Source organism: Aplysia californica, unplaced genomic scaffold, assembly GCF_000002075.1.
Source record: "Aplysia californica isolate F4 #8 unplaced genomic scaffold, AplCal3.0 scaffold00232, whole genome shotgun sequence".
Classification (NCBI taxonomy): Eukaryota; Metazoa; Mollusca; class Gastropoda; order Aplysiida; family Aplysiidae; genus Aplysia; species Aplysia californica.
The window spans coordinates 298,643-310,670 of record NW_004797502.1 but is presented as its reverse complement, the minus strand read 5'-3'; the positions used below and the strand labels follow the sequence as shown (position 1 = coordinate 310,670).

Sequence of the window (12,028 nt, the reverse complement as noted above, 5' to 3'; positions counted from 1 at the left end):
GGGGGGGGGGGAATTCCATGTCTTCCCGCAAGAAAAGCAACAAAACATTCAACAAAAAAAGGATACAGAGAGCGATATAGAAAAAGAGAAACCTCAAAATACTTTAAAACGAAGGAGAGATGGTAAAGACTAGAGATAAAAAATCTCAAGCGAAACAAGTAAGAATTTGAAAAACAAAACAGGTGGAGTTATGGAAGAGAGGAAGTAAATTCTTTTCTTTAAAAATGGGAAAGGGGGAAGGGGGGCTGGAAATATGACGTCTTTCTTAACCGGTTCCATTTTAGAGTTACATGTATTTCAAATAACACAATATGTCTCCCTTTCTCCCTATTGTCTCCAAACAGGCACTTTGAGCAAAAATTATTCTTTACTCCCATCGACTTGAACTGTAATATCTTAGACCAGGCACTGTCATGGCCGCTGGGGTTTGCTCTCTATAAAATCTTCGCTGCACTGGTGCGCACTATAGGTGTGGTAAATGAAATTCAAAATAACAGCAAACGCTTTATTTTCATTCTTGCCGTTCATTTGATTCGAAACTGAGTTAATTGATGCGCTCAAAGATCGTGTATAACAAAAGAGTTCACTCCTATCTTTGAGCCAATTAAAAAAAAAATTCCTCAAAAATTGGTGGCGCCCTCTTTGAAAAAGTGCGGACTTTGCGAACAGAGTTACCCTACTTGTGTGAAAAACAACTAAAGTGAAACTAACAAATTTTGCTTTTTCTATTCTTCTGGAGAAACAAAAGAGAGCATCAAAATAAACACACAACGACATCTGAATCAATGCCCGGACTTCCTCGGACACTTTTTTAGCTGAGTGAACAATCCTGTTAAGTGGGATCTTTGGTGCGCTCCATGGCGTACCAGAAGTACGTCAGAGCGCACAGTCTTGGGTATTATGAATAAGTCTATGATTACTTCCAACAATGTTCTTGTAGATGTCTATGTCATTGTCACGGTGTGTGATGTAAGGAGCTGAAGTAGACCGTCCGGATACAAAAGATAATGCACACATGCGCATATGAATTTTAATGCTATTCTTCTTCTTCTTTTTTTTTTTAAAATCTGTTCACGGGTCCAATACAGAGCTTGTCAACCATTTTATACACAGCGCCCACTTTTGCCACTTGTCATTAAATTCCTGCATGTTGTTGAATGTTGCATCTGATGTGATATGTACATTTTGTCAGCTTTACATTTCTTTTCATATTGAACTTTAATGAGAGTAATGAAATGTAATTTTTATGTATACTTGCCCGTGTTTTTACTGTCTTGTACAGCCAAGAAAAATTTCCCCCTGGGACAACAAAGTATTATCTTATCTTATCTATCTTATCTTATAAAGCTAAAATTTTCGAACCGCTCACATACAAGTATTTCAAAGCAGGGAATAACAATACTTTTCACTTCCGGGTGATCCCTACCACTCACCAAAATGACCAATCGCCCATCGCCAGTACAGTGGGCAACACTGGTGTAATGGGCGATACCTCCCAGGTCTTGTGTGTATTGAAAATGTTCTCCATGTTCCAGCGGGGCTCTCTCAAATCGTGTTGTTGTTGCTGTTGTCGTCGTTGTTGTTGTTCGTGTTGCTATTTTTATAATAACCCAAGGGCTTCTCTAAAATCTTGTTGTTGTTGCTGTCGTTGTCGGTGTGTTGTTACTGTTATTGTTGTTGTTGTTAATGTTGTTTGTTGTTTCTGTTGCAATTGTGTTTTTTTTTAATTATGATTATTGCTGCTGGTGGTGGTAGTAGTGTTGTTGCTGTTGGCATTGTTGTTGATATTGTTAGTGATGGTGGTGGCGCTGTTCGTAGTGGTAATGGTTGTGGTTGCGGTGATGGTAGTGGTAGTTATGGTGGTGATGATAGTTATGCTGGGAAATATTGGTGATGTTGTAGTGGTGGCGTTTAGTAAATGTTAAATTCCCGATTCCGCTCAAAATTGTGGATTTTGAGTTGTAGGCATTTTTAGCTTCTTGAGCCTCTTTTACAACTATTTCATCGCATAAGAACCCACTAAAGTCTCATTTCTTCCCATACCGGGCATGTTGGTCAGCACCCTTTCCTCATGAAGTCAATCTTTTGTTTTTCTTTATCGCCCGTTTTCTTAAAACGCGGGTTTTCTATATGCTTTTTAGAATAACTCCACCATTTTTCGTCCAATCTTCATTAAATTTTCACAGCATAAAGAGAAAATGTATTACTAAAATGTGTCTGTTGAATTCTTGATATCTGGAATAGAACTCTGTAGGCTGTGTCCGGACTGTGGATTTTCACGGATTTTTTGCAAACTTGAATGTGACCTCAAGAAAAAAATTCCTAAAAAAAAATATAATTTGTTTAGGAAAAAATTCAACAGACAAATTTGTAAATAAAATGTTAGCTAACATGTATGTATGCCCAAAAAAAATAAAATCGATAGCCATGAAAAGTATGTGCGATATTCATTACGTAAGACATGTCAACAAAATCCAGTATGGCCGCCGTATCGATGGCCACGAAACTTTTTTCTCAAATTTGGTGGCGGACTTTAATACTTTTTACTATGTTTGTTATATGTGTGAAATTCGGCAAAATTTGATCTACCAATAAGCGAGATAGCCTTCAGCTGTTACCCCCCCCCCCCCCCCCCCGCATCCTTTAAACTCTCTTATAGACACACACAACCATGACATTAAGTCGAGCCAACTACATCACCCCTACCCTTCCACGCCCCCTCACCAAACTTGTAGGGTTCACTATAGCAGAAAAAAAACAACAGCCATCTGATATCTTTTCCCACTCAGAAATCTAACTCCCATCTTTAATTGCACATCGCTGACGGTAACCACAAGACCAGAGTTAAGGAGCAGCTGGGGAGAGCAAAATTAAGAATATTTCTCCCGCTAAGTGGTGAGAAACGCGTGACAGTTGTAAGACAAACTTAATGAAAAACGAGCTGTTGGTGGTAATAAATCGTCACATTAGCAGCCCATCTCCATTATGGAAAATGAAGCTCTCGGTTAATGTGTAATGAAGATCTAGCAGAGATCGCACCGCGCGCTCATGTTAATATTTTGACTTTATGCAGTTGTGAGAGAGGTTAAACTCTCTTAACCAAGAACAAAAATAAGAGATCACACATACTATTAAGAACAATGATAAATGTGTTTGATCAATTGTTTTAAAGAAGGGCTGTTACTGTGTGTGTGTGTGAGGGGGGGCATGGAGAGGGAGAGGTGGTGGTGGTGGTGGTGGTGGTGGTGGTGGTTTGTGTATATTATTATGGAAGTAGCTGCCGTAGGGGCATCCTCCGTCTAAAGTCAAATCGTCGCCGTGATACACCATTGTAATAATATGTCAAAATATATAAATTAAAATCACGTATGTATTGGAGGTTGATAAGGTGTATTGATTAGTTCTTGTCTCATCCCTTTTCATAAAATAGTAACAAATTTTGACGAAATAAATATTATGTATTATCACACTATGCTGCACAAAATAATAGGATGTTTAATGAATTGTCCTGAAAACCTTTTATTTTGACATACGACAACGATGAATGTCGGCGACGAAGTATACTTCATGCATTCATTACAAACTTACTCAATAACATATTTTTGAAAAAGTCAAAACCAGGATGTAAAGATTCTAATTTTATTTGTAGGTTAATACATGTTCTCTAGCATAGTCGTCATTGACATAATTACAACAACTTTAAGGATTCAATACAGCTCGTATCGCACATATTGTTCTTGGCTTTTTCTTTTGCTTAAGGCACATTGTCCTTTTGTAAAATAATACATATTTGCAGCATGAGAAAAACCATCTTAAAGACAAAGCAATACTTTATTTTATGATCATAACATCATCACCATCATCATATTTCATTAGCAATAATATGAGTTGATGAAGTTCTAAGTCCATCATCTGCATCATCGTTTTTAGTAAGTAATAGTAAGAGTCGGTGAAAGCTCTAAGCACATAGATTGGTATCGGTTTTTCTTGTATACACCAAGCACAATTTAAGTTTTCGACAAACACTAGATTTCGTTACAAATACCCCCTTCGAATACAACCGTTACCGTCTCTGCAAGTATTCCTTGTTGTTTTTGCAGTTGAAATGTGTAATTATCCTTCTTGTTTTTAGTACAAATGTAAGCTGTTGATTTGTTTAACCAGGAAACGTTTTCCTGTTTGCCAAAAAAGAGGTTTCATAATGTTTAACTCATTAAGGACATATAAGGCACTTATCAAACCAATAATACAATTAGAAACACGAATCTTCTTAGTTCACAGTATGTATGCTCCTGTCTGCCTTTTAAAGTTTCAGATGACGAAAACAATATAGAAATAAACAATTTGTATGAATAATGAAGTTCTGTTGGGGGTTTTTGCCTGTGTTATTTTAATGTTCCAAAACAGGGCATCTTCAAGCATTGCTACCCCCCCCCCCCCTCCCCAGATTGCTTGTTTTTATTTAGTTAAAACATATAGCCACCGGTTCTTTATTCAGTATCCAACAAGTAATCGGGAAACAATGACAAGCTGGGCGTCTGGTGAGACTTGTATCAACAGTCTCAAGTCGTGATCGTAACGTCGAGACTCCTGCATTGCCAAAGTGATAATCAAATAAACTTATAAACTTGAAGACGTTTCCTGCTGACGTTATTTTATGAATTCGCTCACTTCTGTTGATTAAATTCCGGTATTCTAAGTTAAATATAATATGTGAGGCAACGTGGTGGAATCAGGCTCTCGTCAAAATAATCAAAGTGAAGAAACTTGCATTTTTCCGCAGGTTTGTGAATTTTTATCAAATGTATGTTTTTTGGCGCAACTCCTTTCATGCTCGTTAAAGAACTCATTTCTGTGTGAATTTTTCTGAAAAACGTTGATTAAAGGCACATAAAAAATGTAGAATTTCAGGAAATAACTAATCTTTGGCATCCATTTTCTTACTAATTTTTACCTCTGAAAATATGTGACCCCCACCTCAGTCTTTCCCATATATCTGGACTTGTATTCAAGATAAATGGATATTTTTTTCACCCAAATAAAGACAAACAAACAAGCTTTAAGATGGTACCAAAACAAAAACTTTACATGTTCAAAAATTGACGAGAGCCTGATTCCACCGCGCTGCCTCACGTATGAATAATAAGCAGTATTCATAGGTATATGATACATGCATGTGGTTTTGTTAGTTTTAGATTATAATCAAAACGAAAAGAATATTCAAAGAGACCTTGAATAATAATATAATATAGTGATTTGAGCTAAACACTCTACATAACCGCAAGGTATAGCATTTTATGTAATCTGAAAAGACATTACAATTTGAATTAACATTGTGTGACAAAACTAGTAGACTGTAACCTTAAGAAGTAAATTTGAAAATGAAACTTCGGCCTTCGAGAAATGAAAGCATACCAGGCTTTGTGTGGGGAAAACGTGTCTAAACATAATTTGAAACGCTGAGGTATGATTTAATGTTCCAATAGATAGGTAGATCTTGACAATAAATACCCCCCCCCCCCTACTTTTGTTTAATATTTGGAGGACAAATTTACAATACCATGTTTTCTGGGATTCTGTTTTTACCCGTTTTTAGATCGAGTGATTTTTTTTTCTCCAAAATCATGTTATCAATGCTATAATAGTTTTTTAAAACTTCGTATACCTTTAGTCCATGGTACTGGGTTGTTCAAAAATAGAATTCCGATCTACTTTAAGAAGGGATTCTAAGCATTCACCGAAGCAAAAGTGATGTAAAAAAAATCCCCAGTTAACTCAAATTGATGATTTAAAATCACACGTCACTTTAATTGCCATCTGAATCTGGCTTCAAGTATGTGATTTTGCTGAGCACGAAGGAATCAAACCCCCCAGACCTGTCCCTTGTGTAGCAGGTCGCCACCACACGGTTCATGTCGATCCGGCCATAGTTATGCGGGAATGTGAACACACTGGCTACTTCTCGAGCGCCGACCTTCATGGTGCCCAGGTCCTGGTACTTCAAATCGACGTAATCTTCCTCACCTGGAGGCCTCACGCGGAGCGTAGCCATGGTCTCGAGCCTGTGGTTACCGGTAGCGGAGCACCTGACCTTCGCCAGCTTTTCATTTATCTCCATGTACGATTTCTCTTCGACTACATGCGTTTTGAAAGAGAATGTGACCTTTGCGGTTGATTCTACTTTCTTCCCTTTAGGAGGTTTCACGGAGCAAACAAATTTCTCTTCAGTCGTGTCCTTGTCAGGTTTCGGGACCTTGAAGTCTGTTTCGGCTATCTTTTGTCCTGGGCTGTCGGTGTACTGGACCCTTCCTCCGATCAGAGGTTCTGGTTTGTCGTCTTCGTCAAATTTGGAAAAGGTCACTTCGGGCTTGGCGTCCCCCTTCTTCACGTTGCCATAGACAGTGCACTGAATGTCGCATTTCCTCTCACTGAAAGAACACTCTCCGTTCTTAGCTACTACGTCATAGAAATCTTTGGGGAACGCTTCTTTCTGGCCGTCAGGAACTATACTAATAATTCTAGTTAACCTAACACCGCTGACGAGAGCGCTGAAATCTTGGAAGGTGGAGAAAACCTTACTGAAACCGTTAGGGTTAACTATACCCGTGTTTACAAGCAGCTCGAGATCCATGGAGGAGAAGTATTTCGTCTTCGTATCGGCTTCACAGACAATATCATCCTGACCGTTTTGGAGACAGCTGTGCACAGCGACGTGTTTGGAAGGATCCAGGTACATTAAGTCGACACCCACGTTGATCTTGTACTTGTCTTCTCCTGCGTTCTTAGCGACCACAGGCAGGACGATCTGTTCTCCCTTCTGGTAGCTGACGGTCTCCGGGACGTCCACGGCGAAGTTGTGAAAGGGAATGTCTCGCTGGCTGCGCGACTGTCTGGCTGTGAGGGCGGAGTTGTCAAACAAGAACAGTACCTCATACCTGGGCAACAATAAACAATGAATTAAAGTTAATGAGACAAGATGAGAGAAGATGACATAACGTAATTATTATAAAATCGTAGTGATCTTCACAACGAGAAATTTGCTGCAGTATGGTGAACACGTACACGCACATGCCAACACACACATACATTCAAACACACACATACACACACAGAAACACACACAAACATTATACACACTCTCTTTCTCTCTCTCTTTTTCACTCTCTCTCTCTCTCTCTCTCTCTCTCTCTCTCTCTCTCTCTCTCTCTCTTTCTTACACAAACACCCACATTAACACACACACACAGCACTCACACTCTCTCTTTCTCTCTCTCTCTCTTTCACTCTCTTTCACTCTCTTTCACACACACACACACACACACACACACACACACACACACACACACACAAACACTTAAATAAACAGCCGTAGACAAAAATATATTGTCGGATGTATATGAACTACTTTTCACACAGATGACAGCAATACAAAATGACCAACACTTCAGACTAATTAAAGTGAGAAGCGCATTTTTTCGAAAGTGGAATATTTTGGCTGAGCGGTTGGAATATAAGAAAACGGAAGAAGGCATTGACAAAAGAAGATACAAAGTACAAAGTAAATGTTACGAACTGAATCATTGATGATCAGTTTTTAAGGCGCCAACTTTCCATTTTCATGAGGTATTTTTGTCTCTTTTTACTCTTTCGGATCATTTTAAAAAAATTACTTCAGCATAGATGTGCACGTGTTCTGTACTACCTATGCCGGTGCTGCAGCTTTTGATTGTATACTGTTGGTCAATAGTTTTAACCCTTTTACCACTCCCACCCTCCTCTGACTCCCACCCCCCTCCCCCCTGGCCGCTCAACTTGTTGATGTTATGATTAGTACATGTAATAGCGTCTTGTGCCGAGAATGATTTTAGTCCTCTTAAGGCGTGTGTTATAGATACTTGACCCCCCTTTTTACATTAAAAAGCAATCTGTCAACAACCCGACTGATGAAGGGAGGTTAATCACGACTTTTGTCGCTCGAGAAATTTCAGTCACAAAAAAGTTAAGCACGAGGAAGGGAAAGAGCCAACATCAGTCACAGTAAGGAAAATCAACCTACACTTTGTTTGAAACCAAATAAATGTTTGTTCAGTTGAAAAAGGTGGTATTTGGATGTCTATTTCCTTTAATCATTCGTCGGAATATGTGTCGTGCCTGAGTTCCTCAATAGTGTGGATCTGAGTTATAGATGGGATCACATATCTTATTGAGTGCTTTTTCAATGAAGTATGTAATTACGAGATACGTTATTAAGCCAAACTATGTAGCCCCCTTCCATCCATCAAACCCCAGAATGGGCCAGAAGTTCTAGGCTTCATATAAATCGGAGGCCACACTTGAGCAATCAATTTTTGAAAGGTGAGTCGAACCCGTACGACTAATGCATCTTTGTCCCATCTTAACTACGATTTACAAACGAACTAGCCTGTGGGCACACCCTGTAGCTCAGCTGGTATTATGCTTGCCTGAGGTACGGATAACTCTTCTTCAAATCTCAGAAAAGGCGTATGTGAAATTAGTCTGCGAGATGAAATTTCACAGTCCTCTGTCTGTCTGGTTTTGTTCTATTGAAGTTGTGTGTTAAAATCGGAGGTCCCGCCCCTTCAAGAACGTTAAGGTTTTGAAATCTTAAAAGGTGCGTTAATTGAACTCTACTACACACCAAACAAAAAGTATTGTGACTAAGATCGCCTTAATCTGAATTCCTAGAGCGGATGGTTGCATGACCTCAATTGCAGATCCTTCTTTTTCTTTACCGCATCCCTCTCTTTTCCTTGCCAATTCGGTTTGTAAAATTCATTTTCCCTTCCTGGCTGAATAATAAGCGTTATAACGTTATTGTGCTGATCTGCTTCTCTTTAACCTAACTAAAACCGAGCAACAACAACAACAGCACATAAAACTACCCCCCCAAACCACCCCCAGCAAAGCTAAAACCAAAACCATATAAAATCAAAATAAAGAAATCACCCCAAAAAAAGAAACCCAGAACAAAACAAAACAGAGCAAAACAAAACAAAAATATTAAAACTAACAAAAAGCTAAAAATAGCACATTCTTACCCTTGTATCGAGACAGTGAGAGTGAGCTCTCCTCTCTTGTCCACTCTGACCTTTGTCTTGACCTCTGCCAGGTAAGCCGGGTCATCGCTGGGGTTGGAGTCCGTGATGGGCTGTAGCTTGACGATCTTTGTCTCTCCCACGGGCTGAAGCCTCCACAAGATGTCCACGTCAGGACTTCGGATAGCGCTCTTGAAGGACAAGCTGAACTCGTTTTCTTTCTCCCCGTACTGCCTTCGCGCCTCCTCGAACTTCAGTGGAAGCCATATTGGATTCTTTTTGGCGCCAGGAGCCTTTTTGTCGTCCAGGAGTTTGTCGACCTTGTCCGATAACTGTACCAGACTCTGTCCCAAAGCGTTGACTAATTCCTCTATCTCGCCTAGTTTATCCTGCAAAAAGAATCGATTCCTGTAGCAAGTTAGTGGTGTTATGCTTTTACTTAGCGGAAGTTTTTGTCGAAAAGAAATAAATGCTTAACAGAGAACACGATATCGCCCACAAAGTGTTTTATTCCTCAAGAGGGTAATGCCATTGTCGTAGTTGAATACGTGTTATGCCTCAATCGACAAAAAATTAGATCATGTAGGAGACAGGATGCTTCCATCCAACCCGAGCAGAGAAGAAGGGATACAAAGTCCCGGTGGTAGTAATAATAACAATAAATAATCAATAGCATTTGTATGGCGTATGTCCCTACTCGAAAGCAAGCTCAGACAAGACTAAGACAATAATTGACTAAAAACCTCCCCAAACAGAAATTTAACATACGTCTTATACCTGCGACGCCAAAGCGCCTAACCTCACCCTCCACAAACGCCGTTGTGGGGAATGTGCTTGGGTGAGTGCTCATGATAATAAATTATGTGTCGCAACGTGGTAGAATTGGGCGCTCCTCGTTTTTGTGCATACAGAGTTATTGGTATTGTCTTCCAGCTTGTTCTTTAATTCTGGTAGCTTTTGGTAAAATAATACCCACGTTTCTTGAAGTGAGGTCCAGATATTATTTATCCCCCGGGGCGGTGCCCCTCACTGAAGTGTCTTTAGGCCATTCCCAAAGGGGGGACATTTCTCGTTCTTGCGCAGTAGAATTGTAAATGGGCTGATTCATCAGTGCCACGCTCATAACTGTGCCTGATCTACAACAGGACTGCTGCTTTTTCTTTCCTAATCCTTACTATTGTCATTTTCCCTCTACTTGCTTTGTATGTTTGTCACACTCTTGTAACCCACTATTTCCGGGATGCCTTGACAGTCGAATCAGACTTTGTGACTGAGGCTAGAGAGATGAGCAGAGTAAGTCTGTTTCCCATAAGGAGTTCTCTGTTAACATCCACCCCTTGGCGCTCATATGACCCTATGCAGTTGCGAGCGTCGTTATAACTCTTCTAAAACTAAAACTTAAATTAAAACAGATATTATTTTAAAGACTGAATGAGGTGCGGCTGGCCTGGTGTCAGAGGTACAGACAAGCGAGAAAAAAAATGATCTCCGAAGTTTGGTCATTTCCAAAGCTTGGGTGTTCTTGAAAACTATTCATTTTCATTTTGTGTGCCTTTCATCAACATCTTTCCCTAAAATCTACTCAGAAATGAGTTTTTGAATTGGCGTAAAAAGTGTTGAGCCCTAAGAAATAATATAAATGCACAATGGGCAAAAAAATAAGTTTCTCTTGTTTCATTATAATATTTTGGACGAGTGCCTGATTTCACCACGGTGCCATACATATATTAGAGGGAGATAATATCTTATAGAGGGAAAGAATAGTGACAGAGACAAATTGTTGGTGGGGGGGGGGGGGGGGAGAAAGAGAGATACAGAGAGAGAGAGAGGAGAGAGACAGAGACAGAGAGAGAGAGAGAGAGAGAGAGAAAGAGAGAGAAAGGAGAGAGAGACAGAGAGAGACAGACAGAGAGAGAGAGAGAGAGAGAGAGGGGGGGGGGAGAAAGAGAACGATTTTGTACCACTCTTTTAAATACAGCTCACCTCAGATTCATTACCACTTTGTGTCAGAGAACCATGCAACACGCTTGCAAGCAGGCACACCAGAAACAGTACCTTCATGTTGTGTCTACCTTTCAGAACCAGTCCAGCAGATGAGAGCTGAAAAAAATTGTTGATTGTTTTAATATCAATGAAAAAAAACACACAACAAAAAAGGTACGCTACATGGTGTATTGAAGAAGAGGTCAGGGTAGGATACAAACTGCAGACTCATGGACAAAGTAGCTTCAGGGGTTCAGTGGCCAAGCTGTTAAGCAAGCAACTGAAATGCTTTGAGTTCGAACTCCGTCAGGGACCTGACGTTGTTTCCTTGGAAAATGTGTTACAGCAAATCGAAACAAGAATTATTAGACTACTTCCCAAGGTTTAGAATTGCTGCTAAATTTGTCGGTCATATCAACGCATTCCGCGAGTGTCTGGATACACGTTTGAACACTTGCAAGTCGTTCATGCTTGCTGTTTCGTTTAGTGCGAATTTTTAAAGGAGTGTAAAGACTTATCGTAATAGTTTCGGCATTAAAAACATATTTCAACCAACAGAAGGGTAAGTAGTCATGCGCCTTTGTAAGTAATTGTAGTAGATGATATTTGAAGCCCCACTTACAGTACGTAATAATAGCAATTTTTCCGTCAACATCTGACGTTGGCCAATACATTCGCAGAGGCAGAGAATACTAATACTGTATTTCTGAAGTGATATAGAATAATAAATTTATGTTGAGATGAACTGTGACCTCTGCTATGCCCAATGAGATCAATTCTGGCAGAGAAATACCTGTATTGACAAATAGTTTGGTTTGCTTGTAATCTTAGACAAGAGGGTTGTTTTGAGTAGTCGGAGCGCTGTACTTATTTACATTTGGCCAGCGTGGTTTCAACAAGTGTCTGAGTTTGAGTTTGAGTAAACAGAAGCATATCGACAGAATGGCGGTCCATTTATGCAGAGGTAGAGAGAGAGAGAGAGAGAGAGA

General features: G+C 39.8%; 1 protein-coding gene across 1 annotated transcript in view; it reads right to left on the bottom strand.

Annotated features, from left to right (window-relative positions):
• Positions 1-5,228: 5,228 nt before the first annotated feature.
• Positions 5,229-12,028, bottom strand: part of LOC101863515 — an 11,032-nt gene continuing 4,232 nt past the window's right edge. The window contains exons 2-4 of the mRNA XM_005099986.3: positions 11,040-11,156; positions 9,060-9,445; positions 5,229-6,935 (exon numbers count right to left, since the gene is read on the bottom strand). Coding sequence (XP_005100043.1) covers positions 5,807-6,935; positions 9,060-9,445; positions 11,040-11,117 — 1,593 coding nt within the window. The 5' untranslated portion in view covers positions 11,118-11,156 and the 3' untranslated portion in view covers positions 5,229-5,806. The remainder of the gene's footprint in view (positions 6,936-9,059; positions 9,446-11,039; positions 11,157-12,028) is intronic.